General features: G+C 38.4%; 2 protein-coding genes and 2 pseudogenes across 2 annotated transcripts; 1 reads left to right on the top strand and 3 right to left on the bottom strand.

The window, feature by feature from the left end:
- Positions 1-2,652: 2,652 nt before the first annotated feature.
- Positions 2,653-3,646, bottom strand: LOC120141305 (chitinase 10-like). Its single transcript, XM_039156223.1, has 2 exons — positions 3,175-3,646; positions 2,653-3,094 (listed from the first exon to the last, which is right to left on the bottom strand). The coding sequence occupies exons 1-2, from the start codon at positions 3,630-3,632 to the stop codon at positions 2,725-2,727; spliced, it is 828 nt and encodes a 275-aa protein (XP_039012154.1). The 5' UTR covers positions 3,633-3,646; the 3' UTR covers positions 2,653-2,724.
- A 2,566-nt stretch (positions 3,647-6,212) lies between these two features.
- LOC120141277 lies at positions 6,213-13,724 on the bottom strand (annotated as a pseudogene).
- Positions 13,725-17,065: 3,341 nt separating this feature from the next.
- LOC120141306 lies at positions 17,066-18,233 on the top strand. The gene is made up of 6 exons (XM_039156224.1): positions 17,066-17,216; positions 17,319-17,366; positions 17,460-17,520; positions 17,611-17,715; positions 17,830-17,997; positions 18,085-18,233. Exons 1-6 carry the CDS (start codon positions 17,152-17,154, stop codon positions 18,169-18,171), a joined length of 534 nt encoding a protein of 177 aa, XP_039012155.1. The 5' UTR covers positions 17,066-17,151; the 3' UTR covers positions 18,172-18,233.
- Positions 18,234-18,518: 285 nt separating this feature from the next.
- Positions 18,519-22,380, bottom strand: LOC120141276 (annotated as a pseudogene).
- Positions 22,381-24,316: the final 1,936 nt, after the last annotated feature.

Raw genomic sequence — 24,316 nt, 5'->3', positions numbered from 1 at the left:
TTTTTTTATATTTTCTATTGATAATTTAATTTCACACCCCCTCAAATTTTATAATTTCACACCCTTAAAATTTTAATATAGCTTCTTAAGTTCTCACCATGACATTAACAGAAACATCGAACTTGCCTCATGGACAGCTGTGATTCTTCTTTCGGGCATTATTAAGTTGGATTTTACCTGTTTCTTCCACATGCATGAGAAGCTTCTTGCGTGACACTTCTGCAATATGAGACACAGCAGGCATTCAAAATACACAATAATCATAATACAGCAGGAACATAATTCCGTATCTATACATCGAACCCTAATTTCGAAAGAATTGTCAGAGAAAAGGTGAATTTGTGTTGCATGGATACACTAGCATCGCTTGCTTTTCGCCATATATCAACAATCATGTTTCTCAGAGAAAATAGGATCTCACACATGCCTTTTAGTAAAACCATGTGCGTTCTTGATCAAGAGAACGAGGAAGATGGGTGAATATCACAACTAACTTCATGTTAATAGCATGCCTCTGAGACAAGTTTGCATGTGATGTTCAGTCAATACAAACACCAAGGCTAAATGTAGCTCATTGTGCCAGATTAGTGAACTAAAGTAGAAGGCACTTGAGACTTAATCTGTAACATCGTAATTGAAAAAATAATACGTATATCAACTTCTTTCTAGTAGCTGAGTCCATTTTGCGTTTAAATGTTTCTAAAGCCAAAGCAAGCAATGTAATTGTCCTGAAACATAACCAAAAAAAACTAAACTCAATCAAGATGTTCCACATAAGTAACAGCAGGTATTCCTTATCTTTGCTTAGATATTAATAAGGACCTTGTCAATTCATCTTCTTGGTCCTCTTCCAAGGATTCCTGGAACCAATAACTTTCTCCAGTTCCTGCCCCTTCGGTAGAAAAACAGAGAAGAAACATCTTTAGAAAAAAATTGATAGGAGGATAAGAAGAAAACTAGATGTTGAATTGTTAAGAGAAGTTATGCCTTTTAGGGAGGGTGATGTGTGATTGAATTCACTAAGTTTGACATCTTCATTTCGAAACCGTTTGATTGGAAATGCTCAATATTTGGTTTCTCAGAAATAACAGTCTCCGGTGAGATCAGATTTTCTCTGTGACCTTTAAAAAGTCATCAGATAAAGAACCAAAGGAACATCCATTAAGAAGTAAAATTTAAAGATCAGGAAAGATGAAATTAAGAAGAACCCAATACACACTAGGTTGGCATGCAAATCGAGGAACACAGCCAAGTAGACTAATAAAACTTGGAACAACAGGCTCACGTGACAAATTACCAAGCATTCTTCCCCAAAGGAAAAAGTTACCATGAATTTCATAGTTACATCATTCATGGCACAAAATTAGAATAGCTAACAGCAATCCCAAGGGTGTGGTGGTTTTAAGATAAGATTTTTGCTCAGAACAATTTCCCTAAAGAGAATACAAACTGTTCGATCATAAAGCAATAAGCAGAGGGTGCGAGAGACCAAAATTAAACTGCAACTTTCCAATCTTTCTACTTCTGGAAAATAATTGATAATAAATCAGTCAGCAGTAATAAAATTCAGCAGTAATAAATCATTTTATGAATGTTGTTAATATCTAGCATATAAGGTCCACTCCTTTATGTTGCTCCGTCTAAGATGCTAAATTATCAAAAAGGAAGTTAGTATGACTGTGTCGTTATGCTCGCATTTATATGTGTGTGTGTTTTAATTTTTGCATTCTGAATGGCGTATATACTTCTACCAAATTTGATAGAGAGCACAATTGTCCTCATTTGGACTGCTGAATTGTCCATCTTTTATGTGGTGTTCCAGCACTCTGAATCATTGAAGATATTCAGCCTTGTGCAAGTCCAGTTTCTTTAGAAATGTTCCATGTATGATCTTTGATTTTGTCTGTGGATCTCTAAGACTTTCCCGGTATATCAGTAATGTGCATTCATACCTTTTTTCTTTTAAAAAAAACTTTTACCAACAATGAATTCGAAAGGATCCTTTTGCTTTGGGTGTATGGCCACAAGCCATTTCACAGTTCTTGGTTTGTCATCCTTGATACTGCAAAAACTGCTCTCAGGGATTCTGGGTTCCATGGCTGTTTCTTGGGGGGAAACTATGTATCTGGTGTGGCATTAGGACGATGCGTGGAAGGCGCTTATGAGGTTGCAGCTGAAGGGAAGGAATTCCTGTCACAGTATGCATACAATTAATATCAGAATTTAACCCGTCAGGCTGCAAATGTAGAAATCTAACGTAACTGACTTATCACTGCAGAATCTCGCAGTAAATAGAAAAATGGTTGGGGTATTTGGCCAAATCTCAGTGGGTTTATAGATCCAAATTTGAAGGAGTTTAGGTGCAAACTACAAATATAACGTTGCAAAAACTTTAGTGCGTGCTATGTCGCACACAAAAGATCGGCTGCGGCTGGACCAAATAAATTGGCTGATTCCAAAGTCATTGTCAGCTTATGCTTTGACCTTTTACTCTTATAATAATGTAACATTAATGCGGTCCGTATTTGGCTGCATGTTTGAGCAACGGGAATTAAGATAAGATCTTAGACTATTCTAATCACCCAGAATCAAGCCTTTTGCAAAACAAAACAGAAAATTCCCCTTCCGGAAAACATCCTTATTATTATAGAAATTACAATTGCATCACAAGATTCACTACAGACAAGCAATTCCTTGTTTTATTCAAATAACAAGAAAACGAAGTTAAGAAAACGGCCTTTGATTCGAGCAGTCTAGGTTAGGTCCTGTATCAACGTTAAACAGCTGAGCATATCTCTGAAAGTATCCAATTCTATCGTTTACACGTCCATCGTTGGGTATTCCACACTCCAGTCCACCGTTGATTATGTTGGTTACCAATCCATATCCCGCCGTCCGATTAGCCGCCAGGTCGGCTGCTGTCGGGACGTATTTACCCACCATGACATCGTGGCAAGACGGCTTCGGCGCCTGCACCGTCATCCAGAACCAAAGCGCGGTTTTGTATGCGATCAACGAGTTGTTGGCTACTATTTCCGGATTCCTTAACCCATCAAAACCTAGTGCCCTCCCAGCTGGTCCATAATTGTAATTCCTGTTAACAAAAAAAAACATGAACCTATTCAGTTAAAGCAATACAAAAAAAGAATGTAATAATGATATTACTGCTATTACCATGATAGTTGAATGGGACCTCTTCCATGGTAGGATTTTCCAGGGAAGCAAGGCCACCGTGTGTTGGTAGAATCACAGTAGTTGCTTTGAGGATTGATTTCCTCTTTGAAGCACAAACCCCAAGCGAATGGGCCGTCGGGTGCGGTGGCCCATCCGCCGGTGGTCTCGTGAGATATTTGAGCTAGAAAAGCCGCGATTTCGCGCTTCCTGCTAGCCAAATTCCCCGTGTTACCGAACTCCGGGAAGCAGCTCGCGGCTTGAATGAAAGAGCTGTAATTGTAGAAGTTTCTTGCAGGGCATGCATTATCATCCTTGTGTAGAAATATGGAATTATAGAGATTTTCGGTGATCAAAGACGAGATGGACGAGCGCCTTCGAGCCTCGACTCCAGTGGATCCGAAGAATAGAATAGTAAAGCACAAGATTAATGACAAGGGAAGAAGAGAAGAGGAATCCATAATGGTTGTGTGTTTAAAAAACATGATGGCTGCTGTTATTTATAATGCCACTACACGTCCATGTGAACTTGCGGACAATGTGGCGGGAGTTATTATACCACATTAACAACCTATAAACCTAGCCACCCATACCGAGTCTTTTGACTTCTATAAACATTTTTTCTAAAGGTATAATATCAACTTTAGCCTCAATATTTATATCTTCTATCAATTTGATTTTTATTTTCTTTAAGTTAAATTTAACCCTCAATAGGTCAATTTATTTATTTTAAGAGAAATATTGATTCAATATTAAGTTATTCATAGTTTTGACCTACAGTAGTTATAACAAATTAACAATCCATGGATAATTCATATTAATATAACAAGATTTATTTTATATATCACGTCTATAAATAATTATAATTTTTTTATAAAATAATATAAAATATATGTAAACTACATATGTAATATTAACGAAACTTACCTTGAATTAATCCGGTAAAAATAATATAAATATTGAAGATAAAATATACCATTATACCTGACCAATGGAGATTGAGAGAATTTCATTATTTGACTAGTCAATGTCAATCCATTTGAGGCAGTCAGTGTAATCTGCAAAGAGTTGACCACGGCACTTTGAGAAATCGATTTGGTGCAACCAATTGTTCCTCAAATCTCATAAATGGTGGAAATGTAGAGACAGCGCATACGCTGACTTTCAGGTTGAGCGTGCAGTGCAAAGGACTGCCACTGCCATTGCCAGCATTTAAATTGAATTTATTCTTTTCTTTAATTTTTATGTAAATCTTTCTTACTATAAACTTGCCAGTCTTTAAATGAACTACCGGCGTTTCTAGCCATGAGTTTGTTCAAAATGTTAGATATTGATCTAAAGCTGGAAACGTTGATAATTTAGTTTATAATGGAATTAAAAGATACATGTACTTGTGCTTAATTGTAGTTAATGGGATGGGTGGACTTTGTCAATTGTATTAAGAGTTGCAAAGGTCATTTGTTTTGACTTGGTGATCGAATCAAAATGATTTTAAAAATAATCTGGTGAAAGTTGACCTGCTAAATGGCCAAAAATGGTGGAATTACTCGGTCGTTAATGATATGAGAGTATAATTTAAATATTATAAAGTGGCCAATCAACGGCGGCCGGCTTGGGAGTAAGTATAGGCAAAACATAAAAACAACAAATAAACAGTCTTGAATAAAAAAACATAAATATTATAAAGCAGTGAAAAAGAGTTTTATTCTTTTAAAATATTTGGGTTTGAGTAGTTAGAGGATATGTGTGTATTATTAATTATTATTATTTTTAAATATATATTATCTTATATTCATTTCATACTATTAAAAAAACTTTTTCTTTATTTTCATGAGAATAAGTACATGTTTTCATAATTAAATTTGAGTTGTCAAAATATGATATTGATGAGACGCACGTTATTATTAATCCAACACGTTGTGAATTAAAACTTAAGCCGTCCATCGTGTCTTATAGTAAATTTTACTCGTATCAAATTTCAAAGCAAGTGTATCATTTCGTCTTCAAAGAATGCAGAAGCTTATAAGCAATTAAAGCATTGTAAAATCTTAAGCCTACATACCATAACTTTAGCAATGATTTTATAAAGAACGGTACATAAACTTACGACAAGAAATTGATACATATGCATGGTCGTTCTGATATTAGGAATTAGTACAATGTTTGTCTTGTTAATGCCCTTCAAATCCAACTCTGTATTCAACACAGAGAGACAAAAAGTAGTAATTTCTCTCCTTATAATGTGCCAATATTTTTGGTGAAATAGAGTTTGAAAACCATCAAACCTTGAAGTCTAACGTTCATAAAATTTGATGCTCGATATGATAGATTTTTTGTCCAAAGACGATCGATGATCAATCATTCTAATAACAATAATCAAATTTAAATATCTTGATTTAGTCCTATGATGTTCGATTATTTAAATTTAATATTATAAATAGATGTAGTGCTTGCTCTTTCAGGATCACCACAGCTCCCACAGTCTTGCACCACTTTCTCCACTAACTAGCTATGCACATATATTCATGGGTACATCTCTTTTACGATCATATGACCTTGACCTACAGTTTTCAGAGGTTGCATGATACATAAACAAAGACATAGGTCTAGCATGTCGTTTTCATAGTATTCTCACTTCCGAACCTTCTCCACATATCATTCCAAAGCATGGAAAGTGACTTTCCCATTCATAAAAAGGAAACAAGTTTCCATGAAACAGGCTTGGATAAACCACAATCACGATAAGGCAACTTGAGCAATAACGCATTATATGTAAATATTTCTGTGATTCTCTTTGCATTGAGCTTTTTGAATAACTTGCTTTTAGGTAATATACCAAAATTTATAACGAGACAAAGAAAGAGGAGGAGAGGGGGGGGGGAACTGCCTTTGAAAGACATGCTTCATTTTTCTATAAAATCACTCACTTATTTGTTACTGCAAACAAACTTGCAAGAAACAATCTCTCTAACAAATCGATAACCACATAGGCTACTCCAGTAGAAATGGCAAGAATCAAATTTCGAAATAAAAAAAAAATGTCACGGTAAAGAACATATGCTTTGATTACTTGAACCATGCAAATGAGTTGATAGATGGTAACAATCTGAATAATGCTTGGGGTAGATGCTTTCATTTAGAGGTTCACAAGTTTCTGGGGAAACCGAGGCAGAGAACCCTTGAATGTACGAGCAGTTCCACGGAGACTTCAAGGTTACATCGAGAGTAATATTCAATAAGCAAAGATTGCGAAAATTGTTCCCTTCTATGCCGTGGAGGAGACCTGCAACTTTTATGTTATCTCATTTGACATCTTTAACAGTGATCCTTTCAATTACAGGGAGAGCATTTGGATCATAAAACTCATCTGGATGCTCCGAAAAGTCGCTATTGAACCTTATAGCCGTGTCTACACAGGCCAAGGTAACATCTGATATATAGATATTTCTCACATAACCACCCATTCCAGGAGCAGTCTTTATTATGATAGCTGTGCTTGAATCGAAAAAAATAGAGGTTTCCTGCATGAACTTCAGAAACACCTCCGGACATCTCACTTCCAATTGCAATCCCAGAGCCGTTTCGATTATGACCAGTGAGCCGGCGGATGAAAATATTTGTGCTGGGGCGAGCAAATGAAATTCCGTACAGATCCCACCCACTTTTGATGGCAATTAGATCATCCCCGGTGCTATATAACACTCTTCAATGCACACATCATCAGAAGAATCTGTGTATTCAACCATATCAGTAGAACAAAGTGAGACGGTTCAAACAGAATTTCCAGTTTAGCATAAAGAATTCACCAGGATCGATCCCATCCGTGTTAGTTGAATTCAGAGGAGCCAGAATTGTGACATTCTGGACTGTGACACGGCTGTGCATTGAGAAAATAAAAGTCAGAACCTCATTGCAAGATTTGAAGAGCATGCTAATATTATAATGAGGGACCACTAACCTGCAGTATACTGGATGGATGGTCCAAAATGGAGAATTCAAGAAATTCAAGTTTGAGATTACAACCCCAGACGAGTTCATCAAATCAACCAGATGGGGCCTGGTAGAGTTCAGAGTTTTACTTCTAAACCAGTTCCACCAAACAATGCCTTGGCCATCGATAGTTCCGTTGTCACCTGCATGGAGAAGCTCTGTGTTGAATACTGAAAATGGAGATATTATTGATTACTCATCACTCATATACAACATGCTTATATATAGCATAAGTGTTCAAGTAATTAGCTCTAACAGAAGCTGTTAAGCCTAACAAATTCATAACAGTTTCATAACAGCATAACAGATCAGCATAACAGATTATTAACCAGCTCAGCACTAGCTAACTTCTACACAACGCAAGCTTCTCATGCAATACGCCACACCCTCTAATATTCTCCCTACTTCTTCTCTTCTGTTGAATAACATTGCTGCACACACATTTTGGTTTTGAATTCTTCGAACATAGCCTTAGACAAAGGTTTTGTGAGCCCATCAGCTGCCTGATGCATGGCAGGAACATAGTTAACACAGAGTTGGCCAGCTGTCACCTTCTCTCGAACAAAATGTATATCAAGCTCAACATGCTTCGATTGAGCATGGTACACCAGATTAGCACTCATGGCTACTGTGCTTGTGTTATCACACCAGACAATGGGCATACAGCTTTGCTTAACACCAAGATCATCCAACAGAGCAGTGAGTCATGTGACATCTGCAGTGGCATTTGCAACACTCTTGTAATCAGCTTTCATAGTGGATCGAGAGACTGTTTTTTGTTTCTTAGATGACCATGTAATCAAGCACGGCTCTAAGAATACTCTAAACCCTGAAATAGACCGGCGATCATCAACATTGGAGCCCCAATTTGCATCAGCAAATGCAACAACGTCTAAACTTTCAGCAGAAGGAGAAAATACCAAACCAAAATTTAAGGTAGCAGCCAAGTATCTAAGTATACACTTAAATGCTATAAAATGCACATCTCTAGGAGAGTTCATAAATTGAGCAACTTGCCCAACGCTGAAAGCGATGTCAGGTCTCGTGTGACAAACATATAGAAGCGAGCCAACAATACTGCGATATTCAGTTGCATTGTTGATCAACTCCCCCTCATCACGTGAGAGTTTGGTGGACATAATCATAGGTGTGCTGCAGCCAGCAGCATTTTTCATACCAGTTTTCTCTAAAAGCTCCTTAACAAATTTCCTCTGACTCAAGACAACATCCTGACCAGACTTTTTTACTTCAATTCCCAAGAAGTATCGTAACTCCCCTAGATCTTTCAGTGAAAACCTGTCCTTGAGCATGGCCACAACCTCTTCCACATCAGTTAACGTGCTTCCTGTAATAACAATATCATCCACGTACACAAGTACATATATGATACCTTGAGATGAACGTTTGAGGAACAAAGAGGGATCAACACGAGAGACCATAAACTCCATTTGTACCAGGTTTTGTTTTAATTTCACGTGCCAATTTCTGGGTGCCTGTCGAAGCCCATATAACGCCTTTTGCAGCTTGCACACGAATGGCTTACCATGTTCATTAACTTCCTCAAACCCTGAGGGTTGCTGCATGTATACATCTTCGAGCAAATCCCCATTGAGAAAGGCATTATTGATGTCTATATGCCTTAGTGTCCAGCCATTGTTGACTGCAATGGCAAGAATCGTATTGAAGGTCGAGAATCGAATAACAGGACTAAATGTTTCTTTGAAGTCGTAACCAGGTATTTGCGAGAATCCTTTGGCTACTAAACGAGCCTTATAACGTTGTACTGAACCGTCTGAATTGCTCTTAACCTTGAACAGCCATTTGCACCCAACAACAGTTTGATCCTCTGGCAAGGTAGTTAGAGTCCAAGTATTGTTTCTTAGTAGGGCATCATACTCGTCACAAGCTGCTTGTTTCCAATGTTCAATTCGAAAAGCTTCATGTATCGAGGTGGGAACATGATCATCAAGCGTAGCAACATGTTTTCGGTTTGAACACACCACACCGACTGCGAGTCAACATGTGATGAGTTCGCTGAGGTGCACATGGAACATCATCAGATGAAGGCATAGTTATGTCAGGTACCGAGTGTAGTTCAGTATGATTCATGTTGTCCTGGCTAGAGACTGGATCAAGATCATCATTGGCAGACTGAGTTGATGAATTCTCATTCTGATGCACGACAGGAGAGGCTGCACTGTTGGTTGTTTCCAAGGACACCGATCCTTCAACACCGTTCTGTGCACTTTTTGATACTGATCGAGAACCTTATTCTTGCGTGGACTGAAACAAGGACTGTCTAGGATCAGCCACTATAGTTAGAGATGGTGATAAGATGGAGGATTCATTCGAAGTACACATGTTATCATTGGCAGCACCTGAAAAAGGAAACATAAACTCATTAAAGACCACATGACGTGAAGTATATACTCGACCATCTGGGGCTAGACATTGGTAGCCTTTGTGTTGTGGGCTGAGACCAAGATACACATGCTCGTGATCGAAACTCAAGCTTATAATTATGAAAAGGTCTCAAATAAGGGAAGCATTGACAACCAAATACTTTCATCATTTTGTAATCTGGTTTCTTATGCATAAGCTTCTCAAAAGGTGACAGCCCTTGAAGTACTTTAGTAGGTAATCTGTTGATCAAGGAAACTGCAGATACAACTGCATAAGACCAATACTTGATTGGCATGGCAGCTTGAGCAAGTAATACGAGTGCAAGCTCCACAATGTGGCGATGCTTGCATTCGACTATTCCATTTTGTTCAGAGGTGTGAGGACAGCTCAATCGATGAACAATGCCTTGCTTTGCCAAGAGAGAGGACATGCTGCGAAACTCACCTCCCCAGTCGCTTTGAACTGTCATGATCGAATAACCAAACTGCCTATGAACAAGTTTTTGAAATAATTCAAAGGCTATAATAGCCTTATCTTTACTTTTCAAGAGATAGAGCCAGGTATGTCTAGTGAACGCATCAACAAACGAAACATAATATCGAAAAGCATTAGAAGATATATGCGAAGGTCCCCACAGATCAGTGAAGACAAGTTCAAATGGAGAGGAATAGACAGTATTTGATTCACCAAATGGCAATTTGTGGCTCTTGCCTATATAACAGGCAGTACATGCTTTGTTTACATCAATTTTTAATTTGAAACCAAGTTCACTAGACAAATTAGCTAAAACAGGAGCTGCTGGATGTCCAAGTCTCCTGTGCCACAACTCATCAATAGAACCATTCACTGATGCAGTATGTACCTCAGCCACATGAACAACAGGAGCATCGTTATTAATTGCAAAAGAGTAAAGACCACTACTCTCTTCACCTTGAAGCAACACACAGCCAGTCATCTCATCACGAACACAACACCGATTTGCATGAAACTCAAGAAACACATCATTGTCTTTAGTAAGCTTTGAAACCGAAAGAAGATTCTTAGTGATTTGAGGTACATGCAATAAATCATTGAGCAAAAGAATTCTAGATGAGGAATAAACTGAAGATCTACCAACCAAGTTAACATTAAGGGGCATACCGTTGCCAACAAGCAATTTACCTGGGCTATTAAAATCAGACGGTTCCATGACATTCGAAGCTTCTGTGGTAACATGATGTGTTGCCCCAGAATCGATCACCCACCTGTCCGAGCTATGAGCAGTATTAACCGTGTTAGCTTGAGCCATCCCTGAAGAACGAGGACGTTCTTTACCACAACAGGTACACGTATCAGTGGACAACGGATACGAGTCACCTCTGAAATTCGTCCTATTCTCGGTCGTAACACAAGAGAAGTCTTTGTTAAATCTGTGCCAGCAGCGATCTACAAGATGTCCGACCTTACCACATAACTGACACTGGACACGTGACCTTCCTCGGCCTCTACCAGCACCACGAGAATTGGAGTAGTTATATCGTGAATCCGCACGACTGTTAGAGAATGAAGCACCACGTCCTTCACCTTGAGCAATGTGAGCACTCATAGGAAGGGCTTCAATTTGCTCATCAAACCCAGTAAGTTGCATTTCAGCATCAAGAAGCATAGTATAAATGCTATCAAGATTTAAGGTGTCTTTCATGGTAGTTATAACAGCTACAAAGGACTGATACTCGCGTGGAAGTCCTTTTAAAATGCTAGCGATGCGTTCAACAGAAGGAACCGGGCTGCCACACGACACCAAGGCATCGCAGACTTCTTTCACGAGTGTAAGGTAGGTTCTCATAGAGTCACCACCTTTCTTCAAGGACTGCAACTTGTAATGAAGACTCATTACAGCAGTCGTCGAACGAGCAGAGAAAAATTGTAATACTGTGTTCCAGACAGCCGAGGCAGATTCGGCACCTACAAATTGAGGGAGAAGAGGGGCACTGATGGTGGAAAGAAGCTATGAGGCAAGTGCACTGACTTGTGCAACGAATTCCTCATATTCTTCATTGATCTGAGCAATGTCGTTATCATCAACAATGGTTTCTGGTGGTGTGGAAACCGCACCAGTGAGCAATCGTTCTAGCCTATGACTGCGCACAGTCAATAGTACTTGTTGCTTCCAAAGAAGGAAGTTCATTTCATCGAGCATGACATTGACCTTCTTATGAGAGAAGGTCTTTGAGCTTTGAGCAGGAAATTCCATCTCTGCAATCTATCACGCAGATGAAGCTAGACAATGAGGGCCAGGACCACCAGCGATTGATACCATGTTGAATACTGAAAATGAAGATATTATTGATTACTCATCACTCATATACAACATGCTTATATATATCATAAGTGTTCAAGTAATTAGCTCTAACAGAAGCTGTTAAGCCTAACAAATTCATAACAGTTTCATAACAGCATAACAGATCAGCATAACATATTATTAACCAGCTCAGCACTAGCTAACTTCTACACAACGCAAGCTTCTCATGCAATACGCCACATCCTCTAATACTCTGGCATCAAGAAAAGAAATTATATACTAACAGAGATGATTTTCCATCGTTGTTGTTTGCCTGTTATGATTACATCGGCCAAATTGCAACCATATATGAGGCTTCGATGCCTTCCCCCAGGTAATTCCCTTCCTTGGCCATAGGAAGTCAGAGGATCAACAACTGGCCAATCATCAGGAATCAGAAACAACAAAAGATGATTTTATATCATTGTAACAATAGGCTAAATCCGGACTATCACCACATTTCTAGCCAGAATGGGGATCACAAGAAGACCATGTGACTAGGTTGTAATGTTCTTTCGACGTGTACGGGTTAATGTTGTTTTGAAGTAAGCTAAAAACTTACCTTCATCCAAGAATTATTGCATCCTTATCTAACCACAAAATCAGGTGACTGATGAGATCGAAGCTTCCTGTCAACCACCGGCCAGCTGGGACAAAAAGCTTGGCCCCACCTTTGTCAGCAAATGAATTGAGGTAGAAGATGGCATTCTGAAAGGCTTTCGTATTGAGAGTGACACCATCTCCAACCGCCCCAAATTCGGTAATAGTGACACTGTGAGGTCGAATCTCCCCGGGGTCTGTCTGTTTGCAATGTGAGCTGCCCTTGACAGCCCATGTAATATGACTCAAAAATGTAACTACTAAAAGTACATTCATCATCTGAAAAGAAATGGTTTTAGAGGTTAACATGAATGGTTGAAATCATAGTTTAAACAACTTGCCTTCCCCATTTTTCTTTGGTTACTCTGATTCCCGATTGTCCATGAGATGACAATCTATTAATTAAGTAATTTAGATAAGAATGACTATTGAACAAACTCAAGAGTTCAAAATGCAGATATGCACAATCTACTAATTTAGATAAGTATGACCATTAAGCAGACTCAGAGTTCAAATAACAGAAAACGAAAGCCAGATTAACAACAATGTGAATCAAACTAAGCCCGAAAATAGGGGAAAAAGTTACTCACAGATTGATGGAAACAAGAAGGTATGCACAGAGACCTAAAGCTAATCTAAAATGGAAGAAGGAAATGCATTAGCTCACAATCATTACCAGTCTCCCACCCTAAAAAAAGAAGCTAAAATGAAGAACTATTTGCTCATTGAGATCCTAACAGTGATCTTGTTCGGAGTCCAGAAAGCACAAATTTAGACCATTCCAGGAGAAAGAAGTAAAAACTTAAAACAAGAAAACAGAAAGTCAAAAAGGAAAAAACAATGATCGAACAACTCACATTGAAAGATCTCTTCATATGAAATAATGAATGGGATCTGCAACTTTCCCTTTCAATCCAAGCAGCTAGGCAGAAAACTTGGGATGCTCCAACTCAAGTTCTTTTTTTTTATTTGTTAAAAACAGAACACTTTGAAGAATAGAGGAAGAGTTGTCTTCTCCTTTTCTTCTGATCAAGAATAAGATCCTTTCTCTAGCTAGCTAGTAATCAAGTTGCTGTGGCGGAGACAGTCTATGGGTTATTAGATGGGTCACTGAAAGAACTACCACCACCACCCAAATAAAGATAATTGAAAGTGACCGTCGCTGCCCACCAAAAACTAAGCAGTAGGTCCCCCTTATGTCTTCACTCGCTCACTCTCTTCCCACAACTGATGAGAAGAAATGAAGAATTACCCAGAAAAAGTTAAAGCTTTAAGGAAGCTGAACACAGGTAAGGTAGAAAATGGATGATAACGATGAGATAAGATGGAGTGGTATACATATACATATTTATATTCAGATGAATAAACAGGGTGCTTTTTGGTTTGGTATTGTATATGTGACTGCCGCTGGCTTGAGTTTGGTGGGAGAATTTCATGGAGATTAAAAGTCTTGCACGAGCCAAGGCATTTTCCTATCTCATTTCATGTGATCCCACGCTTTCGGTTAAGATTTTAAAATCCTTAAAAAAAAACAGCTCTCTCCATGATCATCACGAATCAAAGAGCCATTTGCTTTTTCTTCCAACTAGTAGTTTGTTACACAATATGCATAAAAAAAACAAGCAAAAATTTTGATTTTGGGAAGGGGAATTACTTCCTGCCAATGCCTATAGAGAGAAAGAAAGACATACAATTTACAAGATCAATAGTGACGTTTGCTTTGTCCAAATTAGCCTTTTATGTAACTGGTAGAACATGGCACTTGGAATCATTAATCCCGAGTTCATCGTTAAATAAATAAATGAAGAAGAAAAAGAGGTAAAAACTCAGAATTTTCCCCGGTAATATCTCTTAGCTTAGATTGACTGAAATGGGCTTGACCAGTCCAAGAGGAACCAACCAGTACCAGTGCTCTGCCAGCTGAGCGGATTAAACCAGTGAACTCGGGTTGTGGTGAACTCACTGCCACTGCCCTTTGGAACTTGAAACTCAGGGTTTAAGCGTTTGACCCTTAGATAAACCTTAAAGAAGGGAATGAATTCCCAGTAGAGAACACGAGAGACTAAATTACAGTAATAAATAAACAGTCCAGTGACTTTTTTCTCTCTCTAAGAAAGACAAGGTATCCAATGACCAGACAGTCCTATACACAGAGAGCTTTCCTTTGTTTTGGTCACTGTCAACGTCAACATTCACGCTCCCGCGTGCATGGCTCGGCCCTTTAACTTTTCTAAAGAGATTATTAGCTTTGTGTGATGTTTATGTAACCTTAACTTCACCAAAATCTATTTTAGATTTGCATTCTTTATGCTTGTCTCACGAACAAACAGGAGCCACAACCTTATAGAACATCTCTATTAAGCTCTGTTATGTTTTTTTTTACCTTTCTTTAAATAATCATGATATTTTGGTATATAGCCAAAATAAACCTTGGATTTGGACTAAGATCAGTAAGCTACTTTGACCCCCAAAATCAGACGTTCATTACTGTATAAAGATTCCACAAATTTAATGATGGAGATTAAGACAGAAGGGTTTTACAAGAACAACTCCATTGACATTTATGAAAGTGACAATTAAAGGAACATGCATAAGGGAGGTTTTTGCCTTTGACGTTGGGCAATGACTTTCATTTTGCATCATGACCAATGTGGAGGGCTGAGTTCTTCAAAATTAGTCTTCTACTCATGTGAACAGAGCTAAAATCAAATATTAAATAGAGTAATGATCAAGTATTTAAAATTGCATATAAAGAGAGACAAACGTTAGCCAAATAGAATACTTTTGCATTCTACTACTCTAAGAAAGATCCAAAAAAATTACGAGATAAATCATAAATGAGTACCATACATTCACATTGATTAATGGGATAAGGGAGGGTTTATCCTCGATATTAATTATTAATCTTGTCACACTAGACTTAACTCTCTCCGTATTCTTAACCTCTAAAAGATAATAGAATCCATATAGGAAAAAATAGAATAATTCTTGCCAAAAGAATATATGAAATTAAGAATACACGTCGTCAGGGTCGAAAAAACTATTTTATTGGTCGAAAAACATTGTGGAGATTTAATCACGATAATTTAAATGCATCAATACTGGATTTTATATATTGAAAATAATTCGAGTTTGGGCAACACGAACATGGCAAGGATAAGGGACAATTACTGCAATGTGTCCCCTCCATCCCAACAACAATGACCCCTCCAATTAGCAAAGAATATGTCCGTACATTCAAATTGACCGTTTCTTACTTTTTATCACTCTCATTGGATCATAAGATTCTACTTTCCCTTCCTATTGGAACGCTTTGTTTAATATTTTTAATTTAGTTTTATTAATGTGTGGCTCTCCTGAGAGTTAGGTGATGTTTGTTTTTGTAGAGGTAAAAGGTCAGCAGTCTGAGGATCATATCTATAGCAGAAGAGGTGAATCAAAAATCTACAGTAAGCAATAAGAAGACTGTTTTTTTTAACGTTTGCAGACTGTTAAAATAAACTGTAATATAAATAAACTGATTTTTTAAACTTAAAATAGTTTTGCAATACTGAAATTTAAATAATTTTAGTTTTATAGCAATCAGGGTTTTTTTAGGCGAGGGTTTTTGTTTTTAATGTTCTTTGAAGAGGTTTGAAGAGAGAATGTCACGTCTGCGTCAAGAAGAGGACGCACAGACGTTTTGAGAGCTACTGTCTTCTAAAAAAACAAACGGTCTGCGAAGTCCAATGTCTGCGCGTCGTCTACACGGAGCAGCTTTGAAGACATTTTTTTAGAAAAACAAACACCACCTTACAGTAAGTTATTATACGGACGAAATACCAACATTACATATTTTTAAAACATTTATTTATTTTAAAATTATATTTAAAACTATTCTCATCACATTAGTTATGATCCAATATATCTAGAATTATTCTCATAGTGTCTCATCAGTTGGGAGCAAACTTTGTGACGTTGGTCTGACTAGTAGGATATATTTTGTGTCAAATTGAAGAAGAAACGGTGCGGAACTTAGGTTTGTTAAATTTTCTGTTGCATTTATTTCGATATCTTAACTCTTTTGTAGGTTTCATGGTGCCACTGTGGAATCTCTAGAATAGGCGAAATAGGCTGGTGTATGATGATCTCTTTCAAACATAATTTTTAAAAGGTTAATGAGATGTCAGATGGGAGAGAAATCCAGAATTGTGACTGCTGAACTCCTTGGTGAGGTAATTCACTGGACGCATCTCGCGATGTGGGTAATGAAGATTAATATAGATGGCAACTTCGACCCAACTAATGCGACAACCACCATTGGTGTAATTGCATGTGATGCTGGTGGAAGAGTGCTTGGTGGGCTCGTAAAGACTTTTCCTAGATACATAAACCGAGGCTAGCTGAAATTCATGTCGTGAAAAATACTTATAGGAGGATAATATCTTGTCATTTGGGCTAGCCAGCCCAAAACAATGAAATAAGAAAATCAGAGCTTAAAGGTGCCTTGTAGGGTTGAGCCTATTAACTTGATAGCTATATAAATAAGCCAACATATATTTCCATACACCGAAAACATAAAGTTCTATGGCCCAATGTTCAAACCTCTTTTACACTATTCTTTAAAAGTATCGTTCATTCGAACTTTTCATCGAACAAGTAGCGAGCGAAATTTGCAATAAAGAACCATGTCGCCTAGAAACAAGGCCTCCAAAAATAAGATTCAAGATGCCTCCGTTTCTCAACAGCAACTGTTGTCTTCTTCTTCTTCTTCTTTTCTCATTATATATGTTGTTTAAAATTTCAGTCATTTGATTTACCACTTTTTTTTTGGGGGGGGGGGGGTGTCTGACAGTTGCTATGAAGGGGAACAGCTTGTTAATGTGCTTAAATCAATCCAAAGGTAAGTGACTCAAAACAAATTATCGATAATTAAGAAAACAACCCTTTTTTCGCATTTCAACTACTTCATAAATTTAAGTACTTCAATGAACAGAGGGATAGAGTCGGCGAGAGTATTGGCTGGAAACTCCTTGCCTGAGAAAGTGTGGCTTAAGGTTTGATGTCTTGCCCAATGATTTATTGAATTTGATTTGATTAACCTCGTGGGTTTATTATTGATCTGATTATAGTATTTATGGCATTAGCAACAATTTGCAATTGGTGTTAATGATGTAACCCGTGTACTTGAACGGATGCCACTCATCACCGACGAGGGATGCACCACCCAGTCTCCTTGTGTTAGGCTTCAGGTTGGCCACCCTGTTTTTACCTTTGGTGTTTGAAGTAATATCTCGTGTTTTAATAACAAGCTTAGTTAGTTTGTTTATTGCTCAAGATTTGGTACATGTTTGTTGCGTGTATAGGCTATTTTGTTAGCTGCTGATTGCAATTCAAAGTGGCTGACGAAGCACCTACCCATGTTGGTTAAATCCAGAAAGGTGCCATTGATCATTGTTAGAGATGATAAAAAGGGGTCCTTGAGACTGGGCGAGCTTGTAAAGCTAAAAACAGCAATTGCAATTGGAGTAAAGGTTAGGGGTCTGGGATTTGCAGATTGTTTTTATATCACTTGTGTGGGTATTGACAATGTGCTGAATTATTTGTCTCTCAAAATTTAGGCTCGAGGAAGTGCTATCAATCAAATAATGGAGGGAATTCTTGATGGTGATGAACTGAATCAAGAAGCAGCGCTTCAAGTTCAGTGACTTGCCTGTTATTTTGTTAGCTCATTGATTATAGCAAATACAAAATAGTTTCTGTTATCTGAGAGTTCAGTTGTTTCCTAACACATTTCCAAATATGAATATAAAAAGATGTGATCTTTTGTTTTTTCTTCTTCCTCTTGGAGCAGCAGCTCTCCCTCCTCCTTTCCTTAGGTTTGTTTCTAGCTTTGGACCGACAGTTTTGGTTGTTGCACCGTTGTGGTTTATCATGCAAGAAAAATATTTAATAAAAAGAAAAAAGATGAATTACATTTACATCCACTTCTCGAGGAGAAGAACAAAAAACAAGTAGAAATATCCAATAAATGATGGTTGGAGGAATTTTAACCATTGGAAAGCGTAAAACATCTTTTAGAATGGTTCTGGTGGCACTACGTTCAAACTCCGAATCCATTCACAGAAGCTGGGATCATCAAAATGAATGAAACCGTTTTTCAGTTTCATCCGTTGTTCTGTTGTAAGGGTTCGAAGCTGTGGAAATCTTGCCTCCTGCACAAACATCACGCCATAGTTGCTCAATACTTTTCTGAATACATCATTTTTCAGTAAAATACAAAGATAAAAACCTATTATGACTAAAACCGAAAAGGCTTTCCCTTTATTCTTTTTCTTACCTGCTCGTAAGGAGGATCCTTGTGTGCTGGTATCAACCGAGAAACAAAATATCGAGCCTGAGAGCTCCCCTCCTGCAACCAAACCTGATCATTAGGTTCTTTTTCCTCTCATGGTTAAGAAGAATACGAAGAAGAGGGGGAGGGGGAGTCCACAACAATGCACAGCTAATAAAAGGTGGAGCAAATCAAGAGGGGAAAATAAACCTTAAATGCAAGGATCCGAGAAGCTGGAAATCGTATCTCTACAAGCTGTCAAAGCAGCAGCACTTCTTGCTTCATCAGCTGCAAGTTCAGCACCCTGGGCCAGCAGTTGAGAGGAAGATGCTTACAATTGTCCCAGAAATAAATAAATAAATAAACAAACAAACAAACAAATGTAGAAGAGTGAAAAAGTAAATGCAGACATCCAGTGTCAGATTGTCACAGGGTATACGCATCTATATAATTTACAAAGTGATTATAATATAGACATCAGACATGTTAGACGGATGAAATTGTTACTTTCTGCATTTAGGAAGAAATGCCTTTTAGCTTGGCACTAGCTTTCAGACTCTACATAAAATATTCGATCTTGTTTTCAGTCACAGTATGAAATAGGACAACATACAGCACAAACATACATGCCAGGATCCAGGGTCAAAGATGAATTAAATAGAAGCAACTATAGTAGATATACAAGCTAAAGCTAAAAGATGGTTTAATTTACATACCAACCAAACGAAGACATCTGTACCATGGTCTAGAACAAGCGCTGTATCAGATTGCATAACAAGATCATAAGCTGGCAATTCTTCAAATGTGCCTCCTTCCCGATGCCTCAGACAGCGAGGGGCAACCATGAGAAGAGAAAGATCAAAGGACGCATTCAAAAACAAATTTCGTAGTACAGATCTCTCATCCTCATGTCCAACTATATTTCCCAACAATGGGCCCCGCCTAAGATGGAACAGAAGCTCTGGTAGTAGAGAGATTTCCTTTGGGAACCGATGAAGCTCTGACTTTGGCACTTGACAGCTAAATTTTAGAGCAATGTTTTTAACTCTTTCATCTATTGTTGTACGCATATCAATTGCATCGGAATAACTTTTTGCTCCCAAGAGAGTCCTCTTGGCAATTAGGACAGCAGCCACCTTATCTTCAATACTTTGAAGATATTCTGGAACACTATCAACAGTTGGCAATCTGATAGTAACCACTCTAGTTATATCTGCTTGATAAACATTTGTGTATTGAATAGAAAACTGGAAAAAAAACCAAAATAACTCTTGATGTCATGCTTATTCTCCATCGATATCGAGAAGCATTGTGTTTCTTCAACACTCGGCATCTGAATACGAACAGAAATATCATTATTAAAGGTTTCATGAGCCTCTTAACCAGGACCCACAACCTGAGTAATAAGAATATCATCAGAACAGCGTATCTCCAACAAACCATGGGAACCAGCAGCCCTGGCAGATGCCCTTTGTAAGTTCATACCAAAGACTTTACTGAAATCATCATGAAGAACAAAAGCACCCCCTGAAGCTTTTGCAAGAGGCAGCAGCACAGGAACCCTTACAGGGCAAGTTCCAGCACAGAGAATGTCAACCACTGTGTTTTGTTGATGAGCCTCACGACCAAGATGCTCCATCCATTTTAATGCACTCTTTTCCTTATGAGGATAATTAGGGTGAGTATAAGAATAAGGAACAGATTCAGGGCCATAAGTATTTGGTCCACCAGCGCATACAATGATTCTGCTGTTAACACCTGGCCTTTTAACTACACCTCGAGAAAAATCTGCAGATGGCCCTTGAATAATAGCCAGAGCAACCTCAACCGCAGCACCCAAACACCTATCTCTTGATGCTTCTGGAACATTCAACTTGTATGGCCTCAATGACGAGAATATCAGGTGTGCCACCTCTTTTGAAGCATGCATTGGAGACAAGTATATACCTGTTCAGTAAATCAATGCTTTCAAGGTCTCCTGACTCGGTGAAGAACCACCTGGAATCACTTCAGCCGACGCAACAGATTCCTCTGAAAATTCATAGACTGATACTGTGTGACCATACAAAATGATTTCAATTCTTGTTGTTGATGGAAATGAATCAACAAGTGCATGCAGGGAGCTCTGAAAATGCTGAAGGTGTGGCTCATCTAAACATTCATCAATGACAAGAACAACCATTGCAGAAGTTCTCGAATCAGTAACTGGTACAAAACATGGTCTCTTATTTCCTGGTTGAATGTAATCAACAAAAGCTGATGACAAGTCAGGAAAATGACGAAGCTCTTCCTTGCTCAATGCTATATATTCGCCTTCACTTCCATTTAGATTCCCACAGATTACACACTGCCATTGGCCTGAGCCAATTAGTATATTGGAATATAGATTCGAATATGCTCCACAATCATGGCATCGATGAGGATCCCGTTGTACCACTTGGGGACCTGGTGAATTCTCCCTCCCAGAAGACACCAATACTCCAAAACCTAAACTAGGTACATTGGCTTGTTTCTTGTGTTTCAGCACCTGACACAAAATAAATGGAAGAGTACAAATCAATTATAGATAGAAATAGTGCATATAACTGCAGAGGTAAATAGGCTGTAAACTTTAATAACATGTACATAATCATAAGGACTTCGATAGAAGAATCATATAAAATAGACATTAAAACAATAAAAGTATTTCAGCTTCTCATTTCATCCCTCAAAGAATAAGAGATACCTTATGAGCAGAGAATAAAACACAAGGTGACTTTCCATCGGGCACAGGTTCCTCTATAGCACTAGGAAGTTGTTGTTGTGCCCCCACTGACCCATTCGAAAAATATCGTGGTGAAGATGTGGGCAAAGATGAGCCTGATGAGAGAGCAGTTGGCTGGGGAGTTGCAGGAGAGGTTCGGAAAGGCACAGCAGCAGGCCGAACGGGTGATGTAAATACAGGGGGTGCAGGGGGAGTACTCAGATGGTGAACAGAGCTTCCTGTTTTGACCCCATTTGCTGGTGAAAGCATAGTGGGATATTTTGTTGAAGAGGAAGGGGCCTGATCTTGTTGTAAATCAGGCAGAGGAAATCTAGGTGATCCAGGGGAGATTGTGGGAGGAGCAGGAACAATTGGACTTTTATCAAGTCTAGACGAACGATAATCCATCATTGCAATTAAAAAATGCACTTAATTGAATACGATGCCAATCGAATTCCACCTCTTGGAAAGAATCAAACGTGCATGATTAAAGCGTTTGCGAATAACTTTAACGCAATGTTCGCCAGAAAAAGCCGAAAGAAAACCTTAAAACCCCATAAACTAACGAAGAACAAGGTTGCATTTTGAAGGAAACACGATTCAAGATATCCACAGTAAATGCAAGGATTGGATCACGATTCAAGAATGCCCCAAAAACTCACCACAATTCACCTCACGAGATAAAAGAAAAAAAAAAGAATTTGATCACTTGGATCTCTATCTTCACCTCAATTCAAGTTTCGATACAATCCCTTCTTTCAAATTCCAAACTAAATTCAAAATTTAAAAATAAAAAGATTAAATCTAGCCTTTTTTTAATATAATAAAAAACAAGGAAATCTCTACTTGATATGAGACGGGAAAAGAAAGAAAGGAGGGTCTGTTAAAAGTTTTAAAGATTTTGGAAAATATTTTTTTCAAAGTTTGGTAAATGTTTCTTTGAAAAATGTTTTTAAAATTTGGTAAAATTTTGGTAGATGTATGTTGAAAATAGGAATGGGTAAATTCACTTTAGTCATTGCACTTTAGGGTATTTTCAAAGATTAGTCCCTAAGTTTCTACTATAAATACCCTTACCCATTTAGCTTCAAAATCATCCCAAAACATTTCTTTCTTCCTATACTAGAGAGCTTTCTTGTGAGTAGTGAGTGTTTTGTAAACACCTGTAAATTTTTTCTCTTAGTAAAAGATCTGCAGCAGCCCGGAGACGTAAGCACAATTGGCTGAACTCCGTTATCAATTTTCGGGTATTATTTTTCCGCTTTTATTTCGCATTCTCACTAATCTGGTTATAGGGAAATTACTTGTACTCGGTTTATTTTCCTAACAACTGGTATCAGAGCTTTTGGTTGTGAATTTTGTCAATTTTTCTGTGAGGTTACTATTCATTACTATTCACGTAAATAGTGAATTTCGTGAATAGTGAAATTTCGGTCGGCGATACGAGTTTGTCGACGGTGGTGTTCTAATACACGGTGGTTCGCAAGAATTGTCATAAACGATCCAAAAGAAGCCAGATTCGAGTGGAAGCGATGGCTGCAGACGAAGGGAATGTGAAAATTGAAAAGTTCGATGGTGCGGACTTTGGCTTTTGGAAGATGCAGATTGAAGATTTTCTGTACCAGAAAAATCTTTATCAACCTCTCTCAGGAAAGCAACCAGAGGGCATGAAGAATGAAGACTGGGCTCTTCTCGACCGACAAGCCCTCGGAGTCATCCGACTGACGTTGTCCCGAAATGTTGCTTTCAACATAGCAAAGGAAAAGACCACAGCGGGTCTTATGGCGGCTCTCTCCAGTATGTATGAGAAGCCATCGGCCTCAAACAAAGTTCATTTGATGAGGCGATTATTCAATTTGCGGATGACGGAAGGGGCATCGGTGGCACAACACCTAAATGAACTCAACACAATCACAACCCAGTTGAGTTCAGTGGAAATTGAGTTCGATGATGAAGTTCGAGCTTTAATTCTCTTATCATCTCTACCAGACAGTTGGAATGCTACTGTTACAGCAGTCAGCAGTTCGTCGGGAAACAGCAAATTAAAATTCGACGATGTTCGGGATCTGGTACTGAGTGAAGAAATTCGACGGAGAGAATCGGGTGAAGCATCAACCTCCTCAGCCTTGCACACGGAGTCTAGAGGAAGAACTTCAGAAAGATATTCAAATCGTGGCAGATCAAAATCCAGACGGGAAAAATCTAGAACGGGAAAGAAAGATTTTACCTGTTATAATTGTGGCAAGAAAGGTCACTTTAAAAGAGATTGTCGAGCACTGAAGAAAGATACCGGTGCACAGGAATCTGCCAACGTGACAGAGGAGACAGGTGATGCCATGATTCTAAGCGTCAACAGTCCGATTGAATCATGGATCTTGGATTCAGGGGCATCTTTCCACTCCACCCCATGCCAAGAAATCATGGAGAACTATGTCAGTGGTGATTTTGGGAAGGTTCATCTTGCTGATGATGAAACCTTAAAGATCGTCGGAAAAGGAGACATCCGACTAAAGTTGCCAAACCAGACCACCTGGAAGCTGACAGGAGTGAGACATATTCCTGGCCTCAAAAGAAATCTGATTTCTGTTGGACAGCTTGATGGAGAAGGATATAGCACAACCTTTTCAGGCTGTGAATGGAAGATTACCAAAGGAGCACTCGTCATTGCTCGTGGTAAGAAGACTGGTACTCTCTATGTAACCTCAAATTTAGAGAATATCATTGCAGTAGCAGTTGCTGATGGAAAATCAAACCTATGGCACCAAAGGCTTGGCCA

This window comes from Hibiscus syriacus, unplaced genomic scaffold (assembly GCF_006381635.1).
Source record: "Hibiscus syriacus cultivar Baekdansim isolate YM2019G1 unplaced genomic scaffold, ASM638163v2 tig00110794_pilon, whole genome shotgun sequence".
In the NCBI taxonomy this organism is placed as follows: domain Eukaryota; kingdom Viridiplantae; phylum Streptophyta; class Magnoliopsida; order Malvales; family Malvaceae; genus Hibiscus; species Hibiscus syriacus.
Note: the sequence above shows the minus strand (reverse complement) of the source record. Positions and strands in the feature narration are given on the sequence as shown.

What these genes read in the sequence shown, in the direction of transcription:
- LOC120141305 (XM_039156223.1), bottom strand. Translation starts at nt 3,632, where the DNA reads ATGGATTCCTCTTCTCTTCTTCCCTTGTCATTAATCTTGTGCTTTACT. An exon ending in GGTCCCATTCAACTATCATG is followed by an intron (nt 3,095 to 3,174) that starts GTAATAGCAGTA and finishes TTTTGTTAACAG; the next exon opens with GAATTACAATTATGGACCAG.
- LOC120141306 (XM_039156224.1), top strand. Translation starts at nt 17,152, where the DNA reads ATGTCGCCTAGAAACAAGGCCTCCAAAAATAAGATTCAAGATGCCTCC. An exon ending in GTGCTTAAATCAATCCAAAG is followed by an intron (nt 17,367 to 17,459) that starts GTAAGTGACTCA and finishes TTCAATGAACAG; the next exon opens with AGGGATAGAGTCGGCGAGAG. An exon ending in CTGAGAAAGTGTGGCTTAAG is followed by an intron (nt 17,521 to 17,610) that starts GTTTGATGTCTT and finishes TTATGGCATTAG; the next exon opens with CAACAATTTGCAATTGGTGT.